At 40.7% G+C, this 26360-nt stretch overlaps 1 protein-coding gene across 1 annotated transcript; it reads right to left on the reverse strand.

Annotated features, from left to right (window-relative positions):
- Positions 1-1637: 1637 nt before the first annotated feature.
- On the reverse strand, positions 1638-26163 carry METAP1 (methionyl aminopeptidase 1). Its single transcript, XM_085057955.1, has 11 exons — positions 25989-26163; positions 17178-17229; positions 15010-15122; positions 13618-13678; positions 12339-12430; positions 11516-11599; positions 9893-10031; positions 7486-7617; positions 4881-5024; positions 3313-3378; positions 1638-3144 (listed from the first exon to the last, which is right to left on the reverse strand). Exons 1-11 carry the CDS (start codon positions 26106-26108, stop codon positions 2984-2986), a joined length of 1164 nt encoding a protein of 387 aa, XP_084914081.1. The 5' UTR covers positions 26109-26163; the 3' UTR covers positions 1638-2983.
- Between the last annotated feature and the right edge of the window lie 197 nt (positions 26164-26360).

The raw sequence follows: 26360 nt of genomic DNA on the forward strand, positions 1-26360 counted from the left end.
TCTCAGAGTGTTTGTGGGAAGCCAGTCAGTAATACCAACAACAAAGACATGTAGTGATACCAGAGCACTTGGGTCAAAGACTAGCAGCTTTTTCCCAGCCTGAGGAGTTGATGTCCCAGCCACTACTTCAACCTGCAAAGCATTTGATTGAATGGAGCATGTTGGAAATAGGCTTTCATAAAGCTGTTCAGTAAACAAAGGGACTCAAAACCAAAAGCTTCTACCCCATTTTTGCTGATCAGTCTCTGTATTGAACTACACCATCCTGATAATGGTAAGAACTACAGTGGACAAAAACTTTCCACCAAGTGACTACATGAAATATGCATGTACTCTGCTGGCTGTCACGGGAAATATGAAGGTTGGCCCCTGTCTTCCTGCTGTTACTCTTGTTCCACACCATCTACCAAATCTTCTCTCCTTAGATATTCAAGTTGCAGAAACAGCATGAAGAATCTCCACGCTGTCTTATATGATAGTAAAGGGAAAATGCATTAAGAGGTTGTTTCTGAACTAATTGCAGGATTGTGTTTTGGTGAAAGTGTTTACAATTGCTAAAATGTCATTTAAAAGTAGATTTAAGTTGGGATTTTTATTTAAGGGGATAGCAACTTAAATAAGAATCAAAAATAGTTGATTTCTACATCCAGTCAACACAAGTCTAATACTTCTAGTACATCATGTTTAAGCAAAGACACAGCTATATAAGTGAAAAAATAGCTTTTCACAGTATTTTTATTTAATAAGCTTTGTTCTCGAGGCTGATGTGCCCTCTCGTGTTGAAAGATCTGGGTTAGATACTAACTGAGCTTTCCATTCATTTAAAAATACTGCAGTAGTATGAATTCACTATAAGTAGTTACCATGCTGTCATTTCCAGTTTTAGGCAGCAATTCATAGCATCATAGATTACCTGTATTAAAAATGTGCTAAATTTGGTGGTATCAGTGCAACAACAAAGAGGTATCCAAGTGGCACATGTATGGGTTTAAGGGTGAGCTCTAACTGGGTGCATGCATCTACCAGTGGAGCTTGCGATTGTGCAAGCAAACCTGGATATAATTGAGAATTCTACATCTGGGTTTGGATTACAAGAAAATAAAAAAGTTTTTTCTGTTAAAAGCAGCTGCAACTTTTATTTTATAGACCAAAAATGTAGCCCCCCACCCTCCACATCATACACACACACATAGAAAAGGCAAGACTGTTGTAACCATTCAAGTGAAGGATATGGTGGGCAAACCTCCAGGACAGGCATCTCCTCAACACATCTCATTCAGCACAGGTAATCCCACTCAAGTACTACAGTCTGTTTTGTTAAAAATCTCTACACACACACGCATACGCACCCACACACACTCTCTATGCATCATTTCAGGTCACTTTACTGCATAATTAAAAATAAGAATAAAGGTAATGAAAACATCGCAGTGATACTCTTACAGCAACAGAAGTCTGAGGCACTCAGGGCAGAGAAGACATTTTCTGGCAAATTTGGGAGTAGACAAGTCCAGTTCTGTGAAGCACTAACCCCTATCCCCCACCTAAATTCTGCAGTGCCAAGGGGAGCCAAGGGTATGCAGCACTTCATATTCTTGAGTCTGTGGCAACAAATTCACCAGACATCTTGTAAGAGATGTATTTTATGCCCATGATTGTATGATTTAATGTGTGTGTTGGTTTAAGTATTTCTTGCATTACAGTGGTGAAAGACGAAGTCTACAATGGGTCTGAAAAATTTTTCATTACAATTCAGAAGAAAAAATAAATTCCCTCAGCAGAGACACCAAAGATGATGGAAGGGAAGTGAGCATGGAAAAAGAAAGGGTAGAGAAAAGAGAGGCTTAATCAATCCACACTCCTTAACATAACAGTTTCCAGCTCACCATGACCCATTAACGGACTATAAAGGGGTATATATACTAACATTGCCCACTCTATACCCTGTCTGAGGAAAAAAATATCAGTTTTCATAGCTGCCCCCCTAAGACTCTCCAAAAGCCTGAAACTCACTCAACTGAGGGGGGGAAAAATGACCCGTTTCAAAATTACCAAAAGAAAATGAATACAGCATTGAACATGTTTCATTTTCACACACTCAGACTTGTTTTGAGATACTTCACTGTAAGTCTTCCAAATCCAATCCCCCACAGGTACTGTGGAGGTACTCTTAAAAGATGCCCCACAGTTAACACACGTAGGGATCCCATGAATCATGGGATCTTTTTGGTTCTTGTTTCATTCCTTTACCTAGGCAAGTCTGATACATCAGCTTCACCAAGCTTTTGGAGCAGGAGGCTGCCTGCAAGTACTCCTTTGCCAACAAGCAGCTTATTCCAGGGAGCTGCATATAAGACAGACTTTCTTAATTTCCTCTGTAGGAAGCCCATACTATCAAATCTGCAACACAGAAGCCACCAACAGAGATGGGGGCAGAATTTATGGCAGCCTGCTCTTGTACGTGCGTGTCTTTCTCCCTTCTGCCCCCTTCTCAACTGATAAACAAACAAGGCCCAGAATAGTATGTGCAGAAGCAGGAGCAAGTCTTTGGAATAAGAAATGCTTAAAATCTCAGGTGCCACTCACAAACCAAGAGTGACAGGGCACACTGAATTGGTGAAAAAAACCTGGATCCCAAAATATCAAGTCCCAGTGGGAAAGCTTACCCACTTCTAGCTAATATGGCAACAACAGAAGCAATTGTGGGTCTAATTGGAAGAAAGGTGCTAAAGAGATAATTGAAGAAAAAAGGAAAGTACAGCGTGAGTGTTGTAGGTAGGAGGAAAGCAGGAAATTCTCTAAATTCTTCTCTGCTTTCGCAGACATTGGGTCAGGCTCTTCGAAATATTCCTCTTATCTACAATCATTGAGAACAAAGTAAATGGTGAAATCTTTCTATTCTGTACTCTTAAAAAAATGCATAGTACAGGGGCAAAAAAATAGATATATTTCTCGTTCTGAAGCACCTGCTCAGTGAGGACTATCACTGGGTCATGAAGTGGGGGCGAATGCTGTCCAGGCGGCGGGTGAGGATCTCGCAGCCCGTGTCTGTGACCAGCAGCGTGTGTTCAAACTGCGCCGAGCGCTTCCCGTCCCTCGTCACCGCGGTCCAACCGTCGGGCCACGTCTCGTCCTGCCAACCACCTGCAAACAGGAAGCATGACTTCTTGCCAGTTTTTAAGGAACAGGTATCAGTTCTCCAAAGAGAAGTGAAAAATCTATCAGCTCTGCAGAACAGAACCAGCATCCTGTTCCATCACTACTTAAGAGCAAACAAGAGTAACCATTTTACGCTACTGCTGAATTGCTCACCTTCACAGATCATTGGTTCAATTGTAAATACATGACCTGGCTTCATGACTCCAACTGCCTTGTTTTCTGCAATGAAATAAACACTCAAGTTGGAAAAAGGAATACCATTCTAGTAAATGATCCCTGTCCTAGCAGAATACAACAGAAACGCCTTTCCGAGATGAACTGTTGTCTATTTTTACTTCTACATTATTAAGATTACCCTTAATTTCTCCCCATCCTCCAACACTGTAATACTTACTCAAGCAGCTTAAAATTAATTGCTGTCTTTCTCTCCAACAACTGGAATTTCAACTCTAGTTCTATGAAAACACTGAACAAATGCTTTAAAAATCTCAGACATCAAGCTGCCACAACGGCAACCAGAACGTTTTTCTTAGAAAATGAGTTTTTTGCTTTGCAAACTCTTTTCATAGTAGGCTAGAAATAAGCAGCAGCATTCTTTTTTCTCCAAGAGGCTTAAAGTCCCTCAGATCTTTCCAATATGCATTTGCTGTGGTTCTGTATTTAAAAATACCAGAAAAAACACCCAGCATCTTTCTTCGTGGGAACAGACATATTTGCTCAATGGAAAAAAAGTTGAAAGCTCCAAATAGACAGGAAAGAGAGGAATTTCCTTTCCTTGGATTGAATTTTAAGTGATATAAAATGCTCTCCACCTCTGAAGAATCCAGATTTTCTTCATTTTACTCAACAAAAAGTACATACAGGAATTTATACCCTTTTACCCTGCAATTAATAGATTTTCTCTGTTGTCTGAAAAAATAATTAGGGAAATGATGACATGGGAAGTCAGGAATTGCTAGATTATAATCTATAACCATAACATGTGTTAAAGCTCATTAAGAGATGGGAAGAGAAAGGCACCTATCAGGTCTGATGAAGTAAGTGTCCTGTCAGGGAAGCTTTACAGCTGAAGTGGGTGTGAACTGTTCATCACTGCTTTTTTATATTATTTATGATATGGCCTTAGTTGTCCACTGGCACTTAACCTTCCATCCTTTATGGATGCTGTTTCTTAGTCTTGCTGGAAAAATTGTTATGAGGCCAGACATTTCCAAAAACTACCACTGCTGGGGGAATGTTCATTCCTCCTCTGCCACACACTGTGATGAAGTTTCCAGAAGTACCAACTCAAATGAAGAAAAGTGAAAAAACCAGTAAAAAGGATCCAGATTCAGGCACAACACCCATCAACACTATCCAAAGAGCTTTTTATTTACACCTGTGAACAGCAGTACGGTTTTCTCAGAACTTCTAAGAAAAGAAACATTTGCCTGTTCATGTCAGACAAGGCTATCTAAAGGAATTCAGCTGGGAATTCAGGCAAAACTTTGCACCCTGAGTACAGATGAGAGCTAACACTAACCATCAGTGTAGGCTCAGACTGTTTCATTATATAATATATTCTCCTTACTTAGGTTCATAAAGGATGCTACAGTCCAGAGCTTAAAAAACAATTACTTTCCAAGTGCCAAAATGCTAACTTGATAGCTCAAGTAAATTGGGTGCATTCATTGCAAACTGTTTCTGGTCTACAGGACAGCCCAAAGGGAATGAATACTCACTGGCATAATGTGGCACATTAGGAGCTGTATGGAAAAGTTTATGGATTCCATGCCCACAGTAGCTCCGAACCACTGAAAATCCATTTGCTTGAGCATGTTTCTGAATTATGTTCCCCAGTTCTCTGTACCGAACACCAGGTTTTACTGCAAAATTAAAGAGATACATATGGAAATTTACAGAGCTTTCTTTCAACACAGCTAACTATCAAACACCATCTCTGTAGCATTCATGGCTGGTGCGTCCATCTGTTTCAGTAGGACACTTCCTATGATCACTTAGTCCACTATGTATATAAGTGAGTGCAGAGTGCAGTAACATGACAGAGGGAGGAAACTGTCTCATATTAAAAAAAATCTAGAGAGAAAGAAGAAAACTCTTTTTTCACAAGCATACTAATTTCTTCCTTTCATGGATGCAAATGCTCACATTAAAAGGATGTCGAAGTTTGAAATTAAAAATAAAGGACTTTCAAAGTATTTGGTAAGGTCTCCCACCCTGAGCTGCAGTGCTTCTTGCAATGAATGCACGAACTATATTTTAATATACACTTCTCCTTCTACTACTATGTGAAAAATGCACACAAAGGACCAAGAATGAAAAAAAAAAAAAGGAAAATGGGTCTCTCTACTCTTTGACAAGATTCTCAGTGACAATGCTACAGCAAATAAGAATGTTCATATTCAGGATTAACTTTTTTGACAATCTCTTCAGAAAGCCTTAAAAGTTAAAACGTTTGAAACACATGAAAGGAGTGTGAGAAACTCACTTTGGGCACTTGGACGAGAGAGTAATAATACCATAAAAGCAAAAATGTTTCATCACTCAGCCAATGAAGATTCATACCAAAAACAATCTTGAGACACTTAAAATCAAGCTTTTCCAAGACCATTCCCTACTCCCTGAATATATGCTGTTCCTTCAGGAACCAGATGTGTGTTTGTGTGGAGCCATCTTAAGCAGAGTTCACATAAAGCTAAAACTTTATGTGAAGAAACCATTTAGTTCCATTTAGTTCAATTCTCTGCTAATGTAAGCAACTATAAGTTGAATTTACAGAAAATAACAAGAAATTTATATTGCTGTAAAATACATGTTTTTCTAAAAATGGAGGGAGGAAGAAAAAAGAAAGAAAAAGAAAAAATAAAAGGACATAGAGGGGAAGAGATTAATCTGTTGGGTTTGTACTAAATAGCTGTGAAGTATGGGCCTGACAGCACATGCAATTCATTTCAATGGAGCAAGGAGCCCTCTGCTTCTCTCTCATACAGCTCTCCTAGCTAGAGCTTGGCTGGTCCAACACCAAGACATTAAGATGACTTAAAGAGGGGAGAGGTGAGCCCTTTTTAACAGCTGAGCACTTGCTGCCAGAATTCCTACTCACATGCAAGGTCTAAAACCATTTTTAACATGTTACAGCATCTAAAAGTTGGTAAAATGGACTTACAGTGAGAATTTTAATCTCATTGTAACAAACACAAAGGGAAATTTCTGTCACAGTTTATACATCAAAGCCAGGATACAAAGGATAAAGAGACAACACATGTAACATTGGCTATAAAAAAGTACAGGACCAAAGATACACACTGTGCTGGTTTAGCTCTGAAAAACAAAGTGGTCATTTCAGAACAGTAACCCCACATAAACAGTAATCTATATTCTTCTCAGCTCAACGTGGCACTATTTTCTTGATCACACAATGGATACACAAGACATGATCCCTATGGATTTTTGTCTTTTCAGCTTGACTAGCTATCTCAAAGTTGTTAACCGAAGTTACGTTCATTTTAATTTCTTTTATTTACATTTACTTTTGATTAAATGCAAGTTTAAATCTTTACTATAAAGCACCTTAAAGTTCAATCTTTAGAGGCTGTGAAGTGATTAAATTATAAGGGGGATTTTAACAAGCTGCAGGGCATAAAAGATAGAGATGAGACAAGTATTTCCAGGGACTTGGGAAGTTCTTGTTTTGTTTTCTCAAGTTGAACGTAACATTCTCCAGCTACCTTTCTATCTCATTGTATGTCTTGATGCAGCTGTCCTAAGTGATAACTAAGCAACATAATTAAAGTTCTGTAAGTACTGGAGGATAGATACAGATCTGTCTTCTCTGGCACGCTCCCACAGCAGAAAATCAGGAGGAGCTCATAACTAGCTTTATTATAAATAAACATTATAAATAACAATCAGGTTTGGCAGGACTAAAGAGATATGTTTAGGAGTTCACACAGTGTTTCACCTTATCAGTTCAATGTGCAACACCATACAAATTATGGAAGTAGGGTTTTCCAAAACATACTTGGTTTGTTACATTTTCTAAATTACTCAGATCAAGGACATCTTATTCATCAACAGTCAAAAAAAGGCTGTTTCCATGTCAATATCATCTGTGGATCAGCTCAGCATCAAATAGATTTTCTTCATCAACCCACATTTAAAAAGAAGTTGCAGCCACTGCTCACAGAACTGTGCCATTTGAAGGATCACTGCATTACACAACACCAATGCTTCTGTGTGCTGCAACAGAAGCCACTCTGAGCAGTGGCAAATATGAGCAAGCATGTTTGAGAACCAAAACGTTCATGTTCCAGGCTCTAGTTTTACCTGCATCGATGGCTTGCATTAGGCACTCATAAGTTGTTTGGACAAGCCTCTTGGCACCCTCATCCACTTCTCCAACATAGAATGTCTCGTTCAGATCTCCGTGGTAGCCATTGCGATAGACAGTAATATCAACTGCAAACAACATCAGACATGGAAAATTAGCACTCTGTTCCCTGCTTCCTGCCTTGGATTTGAAAGAACAAATACATAAAAATGGGTATTCTAATTGTGAAGTGAGTAGTTCATAAGAATTCCATATGAAAACTCTCCCAGCAGAATAAATTCTTTCATGCTTATCCTGTGGATTCTATAGAATTAAATAATAAGCTAGTGTTTTATAAGTCAATAGCTTGATTTAATGACATAAAAGGGAGGGAGGAGAAAAAAATCCCCCAGCAATGGAACACAGACACAGCGAGCTTGCATTGGTTTTCTAGGTAAATACAAAAACTGGAAAGAGAAGCTCTTTGTTCCATGGTAATTTACCTGGTTAAAGTACTTTCTTAGAATTAATTCCAGCACTAATAGGGGGAAATTAAATTTTAAAAGGTATGTAATCATGGTTTTGCATATCAAGTCAGGCTAAAAAGTTTTAAATAAAGAAAAATATGGACACTTCCTTTTAATTATTCATTGGGTACATTCCCTCCAAGGTACCTTTTGCATCCCTCCTTGTAACCTGTTTTGGTCCTCCTTTTCAAGAGGCTTTTGAATCACTACCTTATGAAAAGGAAGCCTAGTTCTTCCTCATCAAAACAAAGCAGAAGGCTCCAAGCTTGATCATGGACAAATATGTGACTAAACCCTCTTATAGGTGTTCTCTGGGGCTGAGGTACAGCCTTGGCAAGCAAACAGAAGAGAGGTAAGGCATGGTGTAGATGAAACCAACCACATTGATTAGAAGGCTGAAACACCTCTTCAATGAGAAAAGGCTGAGAGAATTCAGATTGTTCAGCCTGGAAAAGAAAAGGCTTTGGGGTAACTTAATTGTGCCTTTCCAGTACCTGAAGGGAGCCAAAAAGAAAGATGGAGAGGAACTTTTCACAAGAGCATGTAGGGACAGGACAAGGGGGAATGCCTTCAAACTGAAAGAGAGTAGGTTTAGATTAGATATTAGACAAAAATTCTTTATGGTGAGAGTGGTGAGGCACTGGAACAGGTTGTCCAGAGAAGTTGTGGATGCCCCATCCCTGGAAATGTTCAAGGGCAGGCTGGATGGGGCTTTGAGCAACCTGGTCTATATCAAAAGTGTCCCTGCCCACAGCACAAGGTTTGAAGCCAAATGATCTTTAAGGTCCCTTTCAACCCAAACCATTCTATGGCTCTGTTAACTGGGCTCCTTAGTTTGGACTCCAGCAATGCCAGAAAAGCTGGCAATAACAGCAAGCTGTTAGAGGGCATCATATTTGAAATTTAAAAAAGCTAAAGGAGCTCTGGTATACACTGTGACATGTACCCTACAGCTCAGAGCTATCAGCCAGACCACACCTCACCCCTCAGACAGGGGCAGCAATCATGACACTTGCTCTGAAAAGGCTGGTACTCACCACATCGAGGTGTAGACTTAGTAGCTATTATTACATGCTAATATGTATCAAATACCTGATAATCTAAAAAGATTATAAACTGCTTCTAGAAGCAGTTCAAACCTGGGGATATGCTGCTTATTTATTTATGGATAAGAGAAAACCAAACCTTTTCTCTTTTTCAGCAATGAGCGAAGGTGCAAATGTTTGTACAAAAAAAAGCATCATTAGTTTTTACTGCCAAACCAAGAAGAAATGAAAGTGAAAACAAAAAATGGTCAAGTAATTTATAAAAGTATCCCTCACCACCCAAGAAGGTCTAAGTACTTTAAGCACCAAGAACAAAAAGCAGCTGGTATTGTTAGGCTGTGAGATGTTCAGAAAAAGATATGGTTTTTAATATGCACCTATATAATCCCTCCCCACTAGCACCCTTTATTGTCATCAGAATCATCATGAGCATAGCAAAATAGTAAGGGTCTAGAGCCACCTAAACAAGAATTCACACAGAACTGAGAATTATTCAGAGTTGAATAATTCTACATATATTTTATTCACTACATAGACACAGTCTGGAACAACTGGAATCTAGCCCTCAAGTGGAATACTCAGGCATTATACTAATGCACTGATCAGGGCAGAAGAATTATAAACCTCTTAAAGGGTACTGAACTTCAGAAATTACTTTATTAAATAAACTTACGAATTGAAGTGTATAAAGAGCAGAGGAAAATGAGGACAAACTAATTGGTAAATGACAACAAAACCCTCTCTCAAGAAGCTATTCCAATCACGTTGCCTGCTTGTGAAACCTCACCTTACTGCATGGTTCAAGTGCACAGAAGGTAGAAATGTTGAAGGTTGATTTTCACAGCACTTACCATTAACAATATCTCCCTCCTGCAATGGCCTCCTGTCAGGAATTCCATGACAGATCACTTCATTCACTGACGTACAACACGACTTGGGGAAATTATAATAATTCAAAGGGGAAGGATAGCAATTCCTTGCAATACAAGCCTAAACAGAGAAGATACAATTTACACTAGTATGTTTTGTACAAAGAAAAAAGACAGAAAAAGCAGATGCACAACAGCCTTACAGTAAGAATGCTAGGCTGACCTGACTCTTGAAAATAAGATTCTTCAAGCATTTATTAGCAGGTTTTTTTGTTATGCCTTGCATTTTGTACCAGGAAGAAATTAAAATTACTTCAATTTTGTTTCTGCTCATTTTTATGTTTGACTGCAAAAACTGATCCAGTCAGGTTTAAAACAATGCATGGCAATATTCATTCAGTTTAAAAAAAGCCATTTTCAACTACTGCTTTTAAGCACCCACGGTAAGATTTTTTTGCAAGACACACAAGCTAAACAAAATAGTATTTAGCACCACTCTTCCCCCAGCTTTAAAACCTTAAGCTGCTTCCCTTGCACTGTAATAACCTTTCTGTATTTTTGCAAAACTGACACATTTCATATATACTTACACATACATACATACACATACTTTGTGACATACTGAGCAAAGTACTGAAAAAAGTACTGTGTTAACTTTTTTTTAAATTAAAAAAGATACTGCTTTTAAAACTGCAAAATATCAATTAGGGACATCAGACAGTATCAACAATCTGCCAAGCCAAAGTTTCCATAAACTGCTGAGGAGGGGTAACTCCATTTTAACTACTAGTTTTTCATATTAGGCATTATGCCTAAGCAAGTAGTTTGGTGTTCAGTGAAGTTCAACAGAAATCTCCAGCCTAATGAAAGCAGACAATCTTGGCTCAACAGCTGCAAATGCAGATAAAAACAATCAGAAAGCTGTCTAACAAACTTCAATTAGACCAAAATTGTTGCCTTTCCCACAATGCACAGAAGCAGCCTCAATTACCAGATTACATGATTTACAGAGAAGACAGCAAAGAAAAAAATTACACGATTCAAATATCTACAAAAAGTTAAGCCAGGAAAATTCTTGAACATGTTTTTCAAGCACTTCACTGGACTGTGGCTTTATTTTGTCTGACTGCATCAAACACCTTGTTTTAGCTCTGTCTGAGGCACTTCAGTTCTGCTTCCCAATCATAAATAATTTAACTTTCTCCTCTAGATGTCTTAACCAACAACAGAGAGTTCAGGAAGTCCATGGCCTACACATAGTGTTCTTTATATAATGGTATCTGTGGAGCAAAAAGAGTTTAGAAGAAAGAAAATATTATTTTAGCTAAGAAAGCACATGAAAAAACTTAGAAGCAATCTGAAGCTAGAAGTATGGAAGCAGCTGATACATAGAGAAGCCAAGGAGTTCCTAACTCACTTTGCACCTACCACTGCACTGTGGAACACTTCTGCCATCTGCACTACCCACCAGCTTCAAACTGGGAAACAGTTCAAAATAAAGAAATGGAATTCATGCAACAAAGAAAACCACACAATAATTGTTTAAAAATAAAGAGATAGAAGAAAATATTTATGAACACCAGAAGAATAATGAAATAAACTTACTAAATGAACAGCATGATCAATTTCTTCAGTAGTTACTCCTGGTTTCACCATCATGGCAGCAACATCCAATACTTCTCTAGCAAGCTGTAAATGAAACAATTTAAAACAGATTCAAAATTGATCTATTGGCCTAATTTAAGTTGATTTAAAACAGGCCAGAACTACTCTCTGCAAGGTTAGTAACCAATTTTCGACAGCTACACTGAGATCACCAGGAAAGCTGTGTGGAGTTGGGCTCTAAAAAGACTTTGAGATGTCTCCAGAACATGTACTAAGCCACCTCTGTGAGAGCTGAAAATACCCCAATTAAGATTTGGACCACATTTTCCTCGAAATATGTTAAATCAGACTACCATAATGTTAAATCAGACTACCTAAATACATTTCAAAGTTTGACTTTATGCATAAGGAAACTATTACAATTGAACAGCTCTTTTTCAAAAATTGTTAGGGATGGGGCTTTGTTTTGCTTTTTAGTTTTAACTTAGTACCAACTCCAGGAGAGAAGAAAGTTCTGTTCTCATTTAGCATTGTAAAACATATTCTTAACAGTAACATCTCAGGCACAGGTTGTCTCACTAGTATTAACAAAGCCAGGAAACAGATAAAAGTCATCTTTCTGCTTGCAAAATACTTCACTGGGAATTGGGAGTCACAAGAAGAGAAAAAGCCAGAAAATATCAAACTTCCCAAACTATATTTCAGTGCTTTAAAGTAGCTTGAAAGTTTGTACTCTCAAATGTGCTGTCACAAAGTGATAAAATCATGATAGATTTTCAAAGAATATAAAAGCACCTTGTAAGAAAAATCAAAACTCCCTTACCCTACACACTACTCGCATCCCTTCTATATCCTCAGATGACAGTATTTTTATTTGAGAGGTTCCTTTTAAAGCTTGTTCTGATTCAGACATTCCTGAAAAGAAAAAAGGGAGAGGAGGGGAAAAAAAAGAAAGAAAAAAGCCATGTTATATAGAGGGGTTATTGCTACAGATGTCCAATCCAGAAACTTCCTTAGCTACCCAATGGCAACAGAAGTACAGACTTTCTCACCATAACCTAATGTGAGGAACCCACCAAGCCACAGCATTACCATCATGATCCAAATTAACTGGAATTCATAAGCCTTCCACAATATCATAATGCCCCCATGTGCTCAGGAAGCCCACGCACTTACTACATAAAACTATAATGGTCCAGTTAGTCAAAACATAACATTAAATATCAGGTTGACATGGAAGTTATTTTATTCATAGAAAAGCATTTTTCAGCTGCTCTAAGAAAATTATTAGTAAAAATTATATTCTAAAACAGTCACAAAGGATCACATGGTCTTGGGAATATATCTGGTTATACTACTGCAATAATCAACTGAAAAACTGATAAACTCTTCCTACCAAATTCTGTGCAAGCTCAGCTTTATAGATGAGAGACGCCCTAAGATACAGTATTTTGTGCTGTTTAAATATTTACACTCTTTAAAAAACAAGGAATGGCTTAAGATTAAAAAATAATACTAACAGACTTGATAGCAGCCTTTTGGGGAAATGAAAAGCACCAATACTGGTATAAAAAGCAGAAAATACCAAACCAATCCAATAAGCAAGTAATTTTGAATGCATTCCCTTTCTGTCCAAAAATAGCTGGAACTCATACATCAGTTTTCATTTGGGGGTTGCATACTGCAAGGTTTCCTTGGTTTTGCTATAAAATACCACATTTTCAACAGATACACTAAAGCCACAAAGAATGGCTTAGCAGAATTCATCTGTGACAGTCAACTGCTTGCTGTTATCAAATTAACAACAGAACTAGGACTTGTATGTTTGGGATTAAAAAAAAAAACAAAACCAAATTAATTAACCCCTAATTCTTTGAACACCTTTGAAAGACAACACATTACAAACTGTGGACTTCCAAAAGATACTTGTAACTATGATTTTTTTAAAAATCAGTAAGTTGATGTGGGGAAGAAGTAAAGAGAGAACAGATAAAAGAGGTTCCCTTCTCCAGAATCTCCTTCACGCTTTAAAGGCATTTTCAATTAAAAGGAAAATAGAAAGCAAACATAATTCTCCATAATTGTGATTTGTTTCAAGTTACCTAGTGGGTGATCAGCATAATCCGGTCTCTGAATATAACTTGGCACAGGTCTTGTTGGCGTCTAAATAAATCACAGGCAAAGCTGGTTAGGTTGCAAGAACACTGACTAGAGTCACAAAACCAGAGCCACACAGCAAAATTAATAACAATACGAAATATTTCATGTGAAATATGGCTAAGTCCACTTAGAAAAAGTTGTGAAGTATGTAAACACTCAAAAACAGTTCCAAGTTTCATGCTCAAACATTCTGCTGTTAGTCTCTATTGCTATCGTATTTACAACTTTTAAGACCAACCACACAGCTTTGTAAAAATCAAATTTTTATTGCCAAGTGAATCAAACTGGTTTTATAACTATCCCTCACTGTAGTGTTTATTCTGCTGCTTTCTAGACTGCAAGTGCACTTGCTTCAAAAACATCCTTTCCCTCTCTAGCAGGATTGTTATTTTCTAACCATCACCTTAGTCAAAATCTCCAGCTTCACTGGCATTAGTCCTACAGCAGTCACAAGACAAAAAAGCCAATGTTCAGAGATAACACTACTAAATTACTTGGCCAGTGAAATATCCAAAACACGCTGCTCTCCAACAACACTAACAAACACACATGGGCTCAGGCTCTCTTAATCTGTTCTCTAATGAGCCTGTAACAGATGGAGAAGACTACAGAGACAATGCCACTGGGGCAGCTTTCCTAGCACAGGCCAATTAGAAAAGACAAATGTATAGAAAATGCCATTATTCCTGTAAAAAAAAACTTCACCTTACTCCATGTACAAACTCGCACCAATTTAAAAGTACAGCTAGGTATATTTACATACAGCTATGTGTCATCATCTTCTAAACCCATCTCTCACAACCAAAGATCTTACTGACCTCTGTTGTTCTTCACCATTCCAGTGCTGGAGATTACTGTAACCTCTGCTCTTTCAGCTGTTCACCAGCTCACTCACCAGGCTATTTTAAACTTACATAGCATAATATAAAACCATTTATTTAAATTCAAAATTAATTCACCTGAGCTTTTCAGAAACAGACTTCTCCATAATTGGCAAGGACAATAAACAGCTAGTAGACATCATCTGAACTAGCAGTAGCTTTTTTGCAGAATAAATGTCAAAATGTACATCCAAAAAGTACAAGCTTAAGCCTGTTACTGATGCTTGTTACTTCACAAGCACTCCCTTAGTAATAAATATACCAAGAGACAGAACAAGTTAAACCAAAATGAACCACAACAAGGACAGCCATGCACATCCTCGCCATCAGGTTCAGACTGTTTCAGAAGCTCGCCTCTCTCAGCTAAAATGTGAGAGGTAATCAGGTCAGGAGTGGTCCATTAGTTGATACAGACTGTAGCAGTGCTGGAGCAGAGTGGCACCTCTTGCTTACCAGTGGATAGTGCGGCCTGAGTTTACCAGTGTATCGATAACCAGACCAGGGATTTGTGTTGACATCGCCTTCCAGGCTCCAGGAGGAAACCTCACGCTTAGCTTTTTCATCTTCTGAAAACACAAGAAAAAGGGAGAAAAAAGTTGCAGCAGCAAAATCTGTCCTACTAGGAATATGAACTGTGGGGTCTAGAAAGTGACTTAGAAGTATGAAAGGCTAGACCTGACTCTGTCTGGCATTTTAGATACTGACAAATCAAAGTGTAAGCAGCAATTATCATTTTGTATTGCCCATTCCAAATTCACATTCTTCCTACCCTATTCAACAGCAAACTGGGGAATGTCAGGACTGAATGCACAAATGAAGTGTAGTAATTAAGCTGTTCTTCATTTGTAGTTTTATAACACAGTGTTTGTTTTCATTCCTGGGAAAAGCCTGTTTCTACAGAGGGACTCACTATCCCTTCAATTAACACCCTTGCACTGCAGATGAATGTTCCTTTCTTGGGATCTCCCTTAGCAGCCAGTGACCAAAATGACCTGAGGTGGGAAGGAGGCCATCCAAAGGTGGGAAGGAGGCCATCCAAAGGTGGGAAGGAGGCCATCCAACTGCCAGTCTCAATACATGGAGCCTGCTACCCCTCCAGAGCTGATGACAAGAGTGCATGTCCTGCCACTTTTGCAGCTCAGGACAGGCAGTGCTCACACCTTGCAAGATGGTCTCAAACTGCTGGAGCTTCCCAGCTCTCTGAACCTTGTGGAATTCATGTCTAATGTGGTCCAGTGACTGACTTCATTCACAAATAACACAGTCCTACGAGGGCAAGATTGAAGGTGTTTACATAAAGGATTGAAACAAGCAGATTCTGAGCAATACCAAAAGGTGAAATATTTACTCAGAGAAAGAAGGCAGGGGTTAAGAAAGGGCATGATAGCATTAATCCTTAACTCATAACTGGATAACTTGTTTATCTTTTTATATCTCAGAGGGATGAAGAGATGGCAAAAGGTCTGCCATTGCAAGCCCTAACGTGAATTGCTCAGAGCCTCTGTGGCTGACACACGAGCCATCTGCTCAGATGACATTCAGTTCAGATGAAACTGAGAAATAACAATTTAAAAGTCCAAAGCTTTTCATATACACACAAATTAACAGGATACAGATGCAAGTGTGAACTATGAGATCCCTACACTGAGAAGGCAGAAAGAAGGGAAACATTCGTAATTGTCCATACTACTCCAACCTATTTACCATTCAACATTTATCATGGAAAAACAAGCTTTACTGGGTTTTAGGAAAGGAGGTAAATTATTTGAGGATGTGAATTTCTGCCATATCACTTTTTAATCCTACCTCCCTTTTAAGCAGGGCTTAATTAAGATAGGCAGGGTAATGGCAGCGAGGAGACAAGGGGGCAGAACTGAAGTCTGCTCTCAGTTTGGTTTTAAACTCATGGATTATTTTCACTACTCAGATAAGGTAGAATCTACCAGTCTCCTAGTATTTCTGTGCCAGAGGTACCAGCTGTCACTAAGGCACACAGATACTCTTACCACCTTTAACTGAACTCAGCAAAATCCAAGCTATGATACATCCTCTATCAATGGCTGCACCATGCATATAAGCATTCTCCCTTTTTTGTCCAAAAATCTACAGAACAGCTGCACTCTGACTCACTTGTGTTCCAGCAAGTCTCTAATCACAAAGATTTTGCAAGAACCTTTCCCACTTAGCTGCTTTTCACTGCATTAGACACCAAAATGCTATGAAGGAACACTGCCTTACAATAGTGATTTATTATTCTCCTTGCCCTTTATTTCAGCACCCCTCTCTCTGTGTTCATATACCTAGCAATGAAGCTCAAGGAATAATTCATACAAATAAAGTGAACAGAAACAGAGACTTCTGTGTACCTCTGCCTCTGAAATTTTACCCAGCACTTCAGATTGTTGCAAACTGGACAAAATTTCATACATGTATCATCTAGTGCCAGGTAACTCGGGAAAAAACCCAACACCAATCTTAGGCAGAGAAGCACAGAGCAGCTGGAGGTTGGAAGGGACCTCTGGTCCAATCCCAGGTCAAGCAAGGCCATCTAGAGCTCACTGCACAGGACACCACCAATTCAAAGCAACATGAAAATGCAATAAAAATAGAAATGTACTTACTTGCTTTCTTGTGTAATAACTTGTGAGTGGCCCAGCTTCCCTTAAAGCATTCCTAGAATTGCAAACAAAACATATAAATGCATGTTTTAAGTAGCATTTACATGGACAGATATGCCAACCTGACAAAATAGGGAAGCAACTGTATTTTAAACGAAAACAAGAAGACTGTTTTTATTAACCCTTGTAGCAATATGCAGTAAATGCTACTGCAACTGCTAGCCTCAGCACTAGAAAATACTACATTAAAAAGTTTATGAACCAGAATAGGCAGAAAAAGCCCAGCCAAACAGACAACACCCATGGCTGTGAAATGCACTGATATAATCCTATATATTAAATATTGACCCCTTATCATTTTAATCAGTAACTAAACACCATGGTGGCTGCAGGTTGGCTAAAACACAGAGTCTATCTCTGCACCTGATCTTACAGCACTGCAGAGAGCAGCAAGGTCCTCCCTGGACTCCCACAAGAAGCCATCTCCTCCTGCTAATTGCATCCCTTCTGCCTCCTGCTCCAACACAGGAAAGCAACAGAGGCCAATTAACACAACCACAGGGGAACTAATGAAGTAGACTAAAGGGGGGAAATGAGGGCTACAATGAAAATTGGAAATGGAAAAAAAATATTGAGAAAGTTGAAATGGAAATCAAGAAAAGAGTAACTGTGGAGGAGTTTTGTCTTTTCTTCCCAAGCACAAACAGAGCAGTTCATGCAAGGAACAAAGAATCAGCAAAGGGGCAGATGGAAATGGCTAGCAGCTGGAAAATGAAGAAGGACTAAGATAAAGAAAAGACATGAAAGAAAAGAGATTTAAGTAGAAAAGCTGCAGAAGGCAGCATTAAAGGTGATCCTTTAAGGTGCTAATTAGCAAATTACTTGGGTTTCTAGCAGAAATTCTAAATCAATGGCTATGTGCACTCAAAACAGCCATTAAGAAACTGCTAATTCCAATCATTTACAATTACAGCTGAATTTCTGAAGAAAGAGGCAGGAAGCAAACTGTTTTCCTTTTTAAGGAAAAACAATACTAATGCTGAATCACTACTGTAAAACTACCATCCAGCGCCAACAACTGATTCAACCTTAAGCATACAACACTGGAACAGTCCAAGACAACAGATCTGCAAACTAAGCCCAGTTTGTAACATTCTATCCTTGCTTCAGGGTTGCTCTTGAGCACTCTTAGCTGTCTGCTCTTGTTGAGCCACCTTCTCCCTCTTCCCTCATTAGCCTTGCAAACAGTAGTTACCAAACTGCATCCACAGACACACAGTAAAGCGGTGCACAAGTACACCTACATTCAGGGAAACCCTGCTGTGTGCTGTTCTCATGACCAGAACCAATTGCTTGCTGTGTTCTGCTACACCTCACACCAGGAGTGACCACACTGCCAGGAGCCCTGAAACCAACACTTCTGATGCCCAGAGAGAGAATGTCACTACCAACGAGCAGCCCAAGGTTTTACTGTCACATTTATATAACCCACTGCACACACAGACCTTTGCACTGCACTGTTCTCTGTTGGGGAGCTGGGAGAAAAGGAAGAGGTTTTAACTGAGGGCTGCTTTAGGGAAAAAAAATAAAATATCTAAAAATGCTATTTCAAGGACACTGGATACACCAGCATGGTTTCAATCCCCTTTCAAACATGAGGTCTTTGTTCTGAAGCAGAAGAAGGATTATACAACTAAGGACTTGGAGCAGCAAACCTAGGATCCACTTATTTGAATATAAAGTAGTATTTGGGGGAGACATACATCAGCTGTGGTAATTACTGATTGTAGTTCATTCTCTGCCTTCCCGTGACATTTTGGGGCATATTCTTCCAATGCCCTTACTTTGTCCTACACCAACAGACTTTGCTCTTTGCTGGCCCATAACCAGAAAACACCAGGCAAACACAGCACCAGAGACAGTGCCACAACCTGACAGGCTCCATTTTGGCCTTTTATTTCCTGCAGCTGTGGACAACCTAAGAAGATCCTGCATAAGGCTGCCACATGCCTGACTCTTCCCAAACGTGTTTCCCAGATGTGACTTGCCCTCTATCTCCAGCAGAGCAGTAGCTCTGGCAGAACTCCTGGGGCACAGCTCCACACAAGCTGCTGTATGCCAAGGCATCCCAGCCACCATGTGCACCTCCACCAGCTGCAACAGGCACACACACTAAGGGCAAGCCATTTCTGTGAGCAGGGGCTGGGACAAGTGCAGTGTGCAATCAATGAATCCCTCTGCCTCGGTCTGACACTTTTGGAAGGCACTCAAAGGATGTGCTGCACATCCACCTACAGCCCATCAATTTTGTGTAGGATCAGTCATATGCTTCTTGCGAGCACCGGACTTACTGGGTACATACAAATTATTTATATTCAACAACCTACTGCACAAGCACCACATTGCACATGACTGCAGAGCTCCACCCTGGCAATTCCAGATAAAAATATGGCAGCTGCCATCTCACACGCCGGAGAATCAGAGCTCTGGCAACAAAGCACTACCAAAGTATTGCTGAACATTGCGAACACCCGTAACTTCTATACCACAGGCTTCCTCATAACCTGTGGGACAAACCTGCTCTTTCTCTCCATCCATCCCCATCTCTCCATTTTCTGGAGAACTTTCTGGAGCAAATCATGCTCTTCATTAAGCTTTTTCCTGAGATATTCACTTCAGTCTTGCTATTACTTACCATTCCTGTCTCTTAATGATTCTTCTATGTTTTAATGCCCTACCCAGGTCAGGATAGAAAATTTTCAATGACTAAATAAACAAGGTCCAGGGGAAAAAAATATCCTGGGTGGTTTTTAATATTAAAATGAAGAAAATATTTTCTTTCCCTGATACAGTGAAAAAAGGAACATGTAACACTACATGGCTATATTTTAAAACATTAAATAGTTTCAGGGGGAAAGTACACAGGAACAATATGAATTTGGCTTCAAGTTTCTTGGAAGACTTACTGGATTTCATTAAAAACACTATGTTATCCATTATCATGCCTGATATTAATACCCCCACCCTTCTCACCCAAAGCACTTTTCTTTTCATTGCACGTGGCTTTTACATAGCAATCAAGACAGACGTGGAAACACTGGAGAGGACTGTACAAGAAGAGAGGTCCAATGTAAGACAAAAAACAAGTCCTTCACTTGTTTAGAGCAATCCTGGGTACAACCATTCTATCAGTAAGAAAAATATAAATGTGTTTTCTAGACAGAGGCTGTCAACATATTTAAGCTTTTAACAACATTTCTGGCTTCAAGACATTCTTAAGCCAATCCCACTGGTTTTGTGTTTAGAGAGGGGTTCAACCCAGTGTTCACTAGAATATATCAAAAGGTAACCAAAGGCACAACCAGCATTACCATTTAGAAAGATTCTTGTTGGATCCCCTTGTGGAAGCTGTGTTATTTCTGAAAATTATTTTTACCTTATGGACTTGCCCAACATCTATTTACCGGCTGAAATATTGCCCTCTATCAAGCACTCTAACTTGTGTCCAACTTCCACAGAATTACCCCCTCCATCCTCTATGCTCATCATTTAGAGCCACTGTGATGAATTTCCAAAAATACCTACTTTGCAGGAAAAAAAAAAAAGATAGTTGGAATCAAGACTGTGAGGACAGACTGTCTCTTTGCACATCATTATACTCTGAATTGTAATGGACAAACATTGAAGAAACAGTGCCAAGCAGCACACTGTATTTAAAAATATTCTGAGCAATCTTTTTAAAAGAATTTACAAGTGTCCTTTAGAACATAAAACTGTCTGGGGCTTAACCTGAGATCATTGTAGTTTTGCATAATGAGAACTCGTTTTTAACCAAATACCTTGAAGGTATGCAAAAGAGAAGACAAAAAACAACCCTGAAGTACAGCATTTAACTTCATACCTCAGTGATATATATATATATTAAATACAGTACAGACTAACTCACATCTTACCCATAAGTACAAGCATGTTGAGGTGTTAATACACTTGATGTTAAATAAAACAGTCGACTCTTTTCAGCACGCTGAAATCCTTCTAGGGCCATACAGGCCCACAGAGACAGCCTCTGGCCTGAAAACCTCTGTACAAAAAATTCCCAAACTAGCCTAAGCAGCACACATGAATAGCCAGTTTTTCAGAAGAGGTGAATATGTGTTTTCAGATTCAACTCCCAGAGAAGTACCTACATGCAGCACCTTGGTATCAGCAGGGTTGATCGACTCCTGGGACCCACATGACCTTGCCCTTCCTTTGAGGAAGAGACTGCATGTTGCAGCTCATCAGACTTACTGAAATGTACAACTCATTTTTGAGAGTAGTGAAGGAACAATGATCTAGAGGAATTCCAACTGGACTATCCTTTCAGTACCTGAAACACTAGCTCAGCAAGTCTGCCTACAGGAGTCTGAAGTTTTACTTTCTGAAAAGTCACGACAGCTCTCGGCTTTTATACCTTAGCAACAATCAGGCATGCACCTCAGACACAGATATTCATGGTCTCAATAGGCAACTGAGAATGTCAGCTTCCTGATGAAGGAAATCTGATTTTCTACAAGATAGCATCAGCAGAGTGCCATTTATACCTGAGGAAACCCCTGTGTGCTGCAGTTGGATCCAAGCAGCTGGTTTTAGCCTATTTCAGGCACAGCAAAGAACAGTGAACCAAGGATGAAACATGCCACTGATGTCCTACAGTCTAAAGCAAGAGTGGACAAAAAATAGTTTCATCCAGGTCCACTGTTCCCTGCTTGCCACCTCAACACATTGATAATGAAAGGAAACAGCAAAGCAGGAGATGGGACAAGACTCTTCTTTTCAGGACCACAATTTTTCGCAAATTACTGTGACCTTGAGCATCCAAAGCTGTTAAGAGCCCAGGGCCAAGTGTCAGTGAAAATGTGCCTTCTGGAAAGGAGTAAATTATATATAACTTGTTCCCACTGAGAGAACAAAATAGCATTTCTTTCCTGTCACTGGAATTTAACAAGTCATATATATTTTCATGAAAGCAACACAAAATCACTAGTAAGAGATCCATTCACAATTAGAAGGTTTATATAAAAATGGTAACTGGAGATCTGAAGAACAGTCACTACTCACTCCACCTTTATCATTCATCCACTTGTAGAAGACATAAAAAAAATGCAAATTGTCTATTTAAACATAAACTCTTTATGTATACTACACACAATGTACACAGAAGTGACTGAATCTATAAGGCAGATTTCACAACAGAAAATTCATCTTAGCAAGAGAAACACTATGTTTGAGATGTGATACTGGACATCTGTGTTTTTTCCGCATTCAGAAGACAGACTGAACTACTGTGTCTCACTGAAAGATGATAAACACACACAACACTGCAGTAAGTCTCTAAAAAACAGAAAACAAGACAGTGGAAGAAGGTTGCTGATAGTGACAGTACTTGATTTACAAGCCTAAAATATTACTAAGGGTTAACAGCAGACAGAATCCCTCAGCAGAATCGTTCCTCTTGTTACACCTTGAAGTGAAAGGAAAAAAAAAAAAGCCAGGGTTCAACCCATCACCTCAAGAGCTTCTCTGCTGCTAAAAGCCATTTTTACCTTGTCTCCACCACCAGTTCAAAACCTCCCTGCTGGGCCAGAACTCAGCCACATGGCCCCCTTTCCATCCACGACCCACAAGCACAACCACTGTTCAGCAGCCGTACCCAGTTTCCAAGGTGCCCAGCAGCCAGAGAGAAAACAGTGTTGGCTCAGAGAATGTCAAATTACTTCAACATAAGCATTTTCAGGGCATGTTGTTGAGGCACATGTTTTGATGAGAAAGGGAGAAGAAAATCAGTAACCAGAATAACACTTTTTCTCCAGGAAAGGAGAAACAAAAATGATAAATTCATTGGGGAAATCATTGTCTTGATGCGATCTACTTAAAAGTTCACTTCAATTCTCTATGTGCAGTCATGAAAAATAGTTTTTAATCAATCTCCACACTACACTGAGATTCTCAGTCCTACTTCTCCTGCAATATATCTTAGCAAATGGTATGTTAGTAACTTATAATCCAAACACATTGCTTCATATTGTTACCTTCCTACAGCAGTTTACAATTTTCTATTGTTTATTCTTAGCACTAGAGAAAATAAATTCCTACAAATTTGGTTTTAGTTCTGATTGGACTTTTGGCCATATGAAAAAGTCATTACAGGCTTCCAAGCAGATTAATTAACCTGGTGTCCATGTGTGTATAGATGCTTTTACTTGTCAAGGAGATGCCAGATAGCTTGTTGCTCCGAATCCACCTTCAGCCCAAAGTAAGTGGCCACACACCTGGCTAACACTGCATTCCATAAGGACAGGCTGGCTTTTTTGGCTGGGCCAAACTGGGCCACAGTGGGCAAGCCGGCTCTTCAGCAGCACACTCCTGAAGCATTTCATGACCCTGCAGCACACGGAGCCAGGGAGCTAAACCAGTAAGAGAAACAATTAATGCAACTTCTTTTCCTCCACTAAAAGAAAACCCTGAAGACCTCAGAAGTGGCTCACCAAGCAATCAGGGACAGCTTAAAGGAAAGGGTAGAAGTGTGTATCCTTGGAATGAGGGAGTAGCACCAAGCCAGCTACAACACAGGCTGTGCTGTGAGGTGGAACAACATCCTAGGTCCACTCAGTAGCTTATCTAGGAGTTATTTATGCATGTAAGACCAGAATGGAAACAAAACCACCAAAGAGACAACTCTGGAAAATTTTCACAGATGCTAAGCAGTCCACTATTGTCAGCTGAAACTTGCTGGAAGTTCAGGGAAAATAAAGTCCTTCACCTGTCACGTGCTTATCTGAACAGACAGCCAGGTTGTCAGCAGCACCTCACCTACCCTCCAGATTGTGCTTGCCAGACACCAGGGTAGGAGTGCAGTGAGTCTCCTCCATGGCACACACCAGGTGATGAGGAGAGCTGGAGCCTCAGGGCAGCTCTGTGCTGGGCCCCACAAGGCATAGTAACGGGGAAATAAGGGTCCTTGCCACAGGTTGAACACGGGGACTCCTCTCTCTCTGTATGACATCTCTTGCATGTCTTTAAAACAGACTGTCATTATTGCCCCTCTCTGCAGCACAAAGCCCCAAAACCTCCAAAGCACCTTCAGTGTGCTTACCTACATTCCTGATCGGGACAGTGAGGCACAACACGCCCCAGGTCACTCAGAAGTAAGATGACTGGGAGTCCCAGTTCAGTATTTCATTTTCCAGGCAGGACAGCTTTACAAGCATGTAGCCAGTTATTCAGCAGCCTATTTTAACAAACTAGGAAGTTTTTCCGGTAATTCCCCTTTTACCTAACAGCAGTAGCAGATATTTCAAAAGCATTAAACTTAATATATAGATAACAAGAATTCTGCACCCTATATGGAATTAGCTGAGTTAGGAATGGGAAAGAGAGGAGTGAAGATGTATCTAGAACTCTTCACGTTGGCCTGTGTGGTCTCTTAACAAATGGTTTTGTCATCACCAACTAATATTTGTATATACCAGTGATGCATTTATGATGTGTTTTATATCAGACATGTCAAAACATGCAGTAAAATGCAGAGCAAATCCTAGAAGTTAACCACAAATACCACGTGGGAACTAGAGATGCAGAATAGTCAGAACAATTTTGAGTAGCAGTTGCTCTAATTTGGCATCGACTCCCAGCATAAGGCACAGAGACTTCAGGGGAAAGTACCAGAAACCATGCAGTGGGTGTGTCACAAGCCTGTGGGAAGTTTTCCCCTAATCCTATGCAAACCCTAACTATCAGCTTACATCCTGACTCAGGAAAAAACTCTTCCCAATAAATAAATTAATCTAGATGATGTGACTAAATTATTTCCTTACGTTCATCTACACAAGTTCAATTATTTTACCATGCAATTACAATTGTGACAAGGAAGGTCAGTGCTAACCTCTGAACTAAACACATACACTCTCACTGAAATTACACATACAGAAAGTTCAAGGGATTAGGCTATGTATTTTAAAGTTAATAAAAAAACCTAAATAAAACTGAAACAAACCCCACAAACCAAAAACCCACTCAAGAGCCATCAGACAGCCCTTTCTGCTGAAGGACCGGGCTGTACTAGCGCAGTGCTAACAGGTGAGGCTGGCCGCGGCCTGCAGAACACGCTCAGCTCTCTCATTTACACTGCTCCACGACATGTGGCCTAACCTGAACCTTCCTGCTCGGCACCCCCTGAGAGGAACACCCAAAGACACAGCGGGGGGAAAAAGCTAGGGATAATAAAAATAGGGGGGAGTATCGAGTAATTTTCACAGAAACTCATAACTGGAAGAAAATCTGTTTTCAGAGCAACAAGTCTCTCGGTGTCTATCAAAGCCGAGCAACTCCAGAGCTGATGTCGGCAGAGAAAGGCACCCGCTGGAATGTGATGAGCACGTCCCACTTTGTCCCGCTAAGCTCTCATTCGTGCGAGGGGCACACGGAGCACCCACACCCCAGGCACACAGCACCGTGCACCCTCTCACGAACGCCCTTTAGTGCCGCCGAGCTCCCGCATCGCCCGCGGCCACGAGGAGAAATGGGGCTCCCGCCCCGCCCGGGGCCGCCTGCCGGCACCGCGGCTCCAGCAGCCCAGGAACCGAGGGGCAGCTCCGTGCGGGGTCCCTGCCCTGCGCTGCCCGGGCGCTGCTGCCGAGGCTGGCCGGGCACGGAGGCAGAGCCGGGCACGCCGGGCCGGGCCCGGGCGGCCGGCAGCCGGCGCGGGGAGCTGGATCCTGCGCCCGCCGCACGCCCGGGGCGCGGAGCGAGGGGCCGGGCCGCGGGGAAGCTCACCTGCGAGCAGAAGTAGGAGCCCTGGATGCCCAGCTTGAGGCAGGTGGGGCACTGCAGCTTGGCCTCGCTGCTGCAGCCGGCGGTCTCGCAGACTCTGCGGGTCTCCACCGCCGCCGCCATGCTGCCGGGCGGCCACGGGGGAGGAGCCGTCGCCCGGAGCTGCCGCCGGCTGGGGAGAGCGGGCGGGGAGAGAGAGCAGCGCGCAGGGAGGGACGGACGGAGGGACGGAGAGAGGGAGAGAGGCGGCTCCGAGGGCTCAGAGCCCCATCCGAGCTTGCCCTGAACGCTTCCAGCGATGGGGCAGCCACAGCTTCCTTGGGCGACGTGTGCCAGCGCCTCGCCCCCTCACAGCAAAGCGGTGTTTAGCCTAGT

Source organism: Lichenostomus cassidix, chromosome 4, assembly GCF_008360975.1.
Source record: "Lichenostomus cassidix isolate B80296 chromosome 4, HeHo_3.0, whole genome shotgun sequence".
Classification (NCBI taxonomy): Eukaryota; Metazoa; Chordata; class Aves; order Passeriformes; family Meliphagidae; genus Lichenostomus; species Lichenostomus cassidix.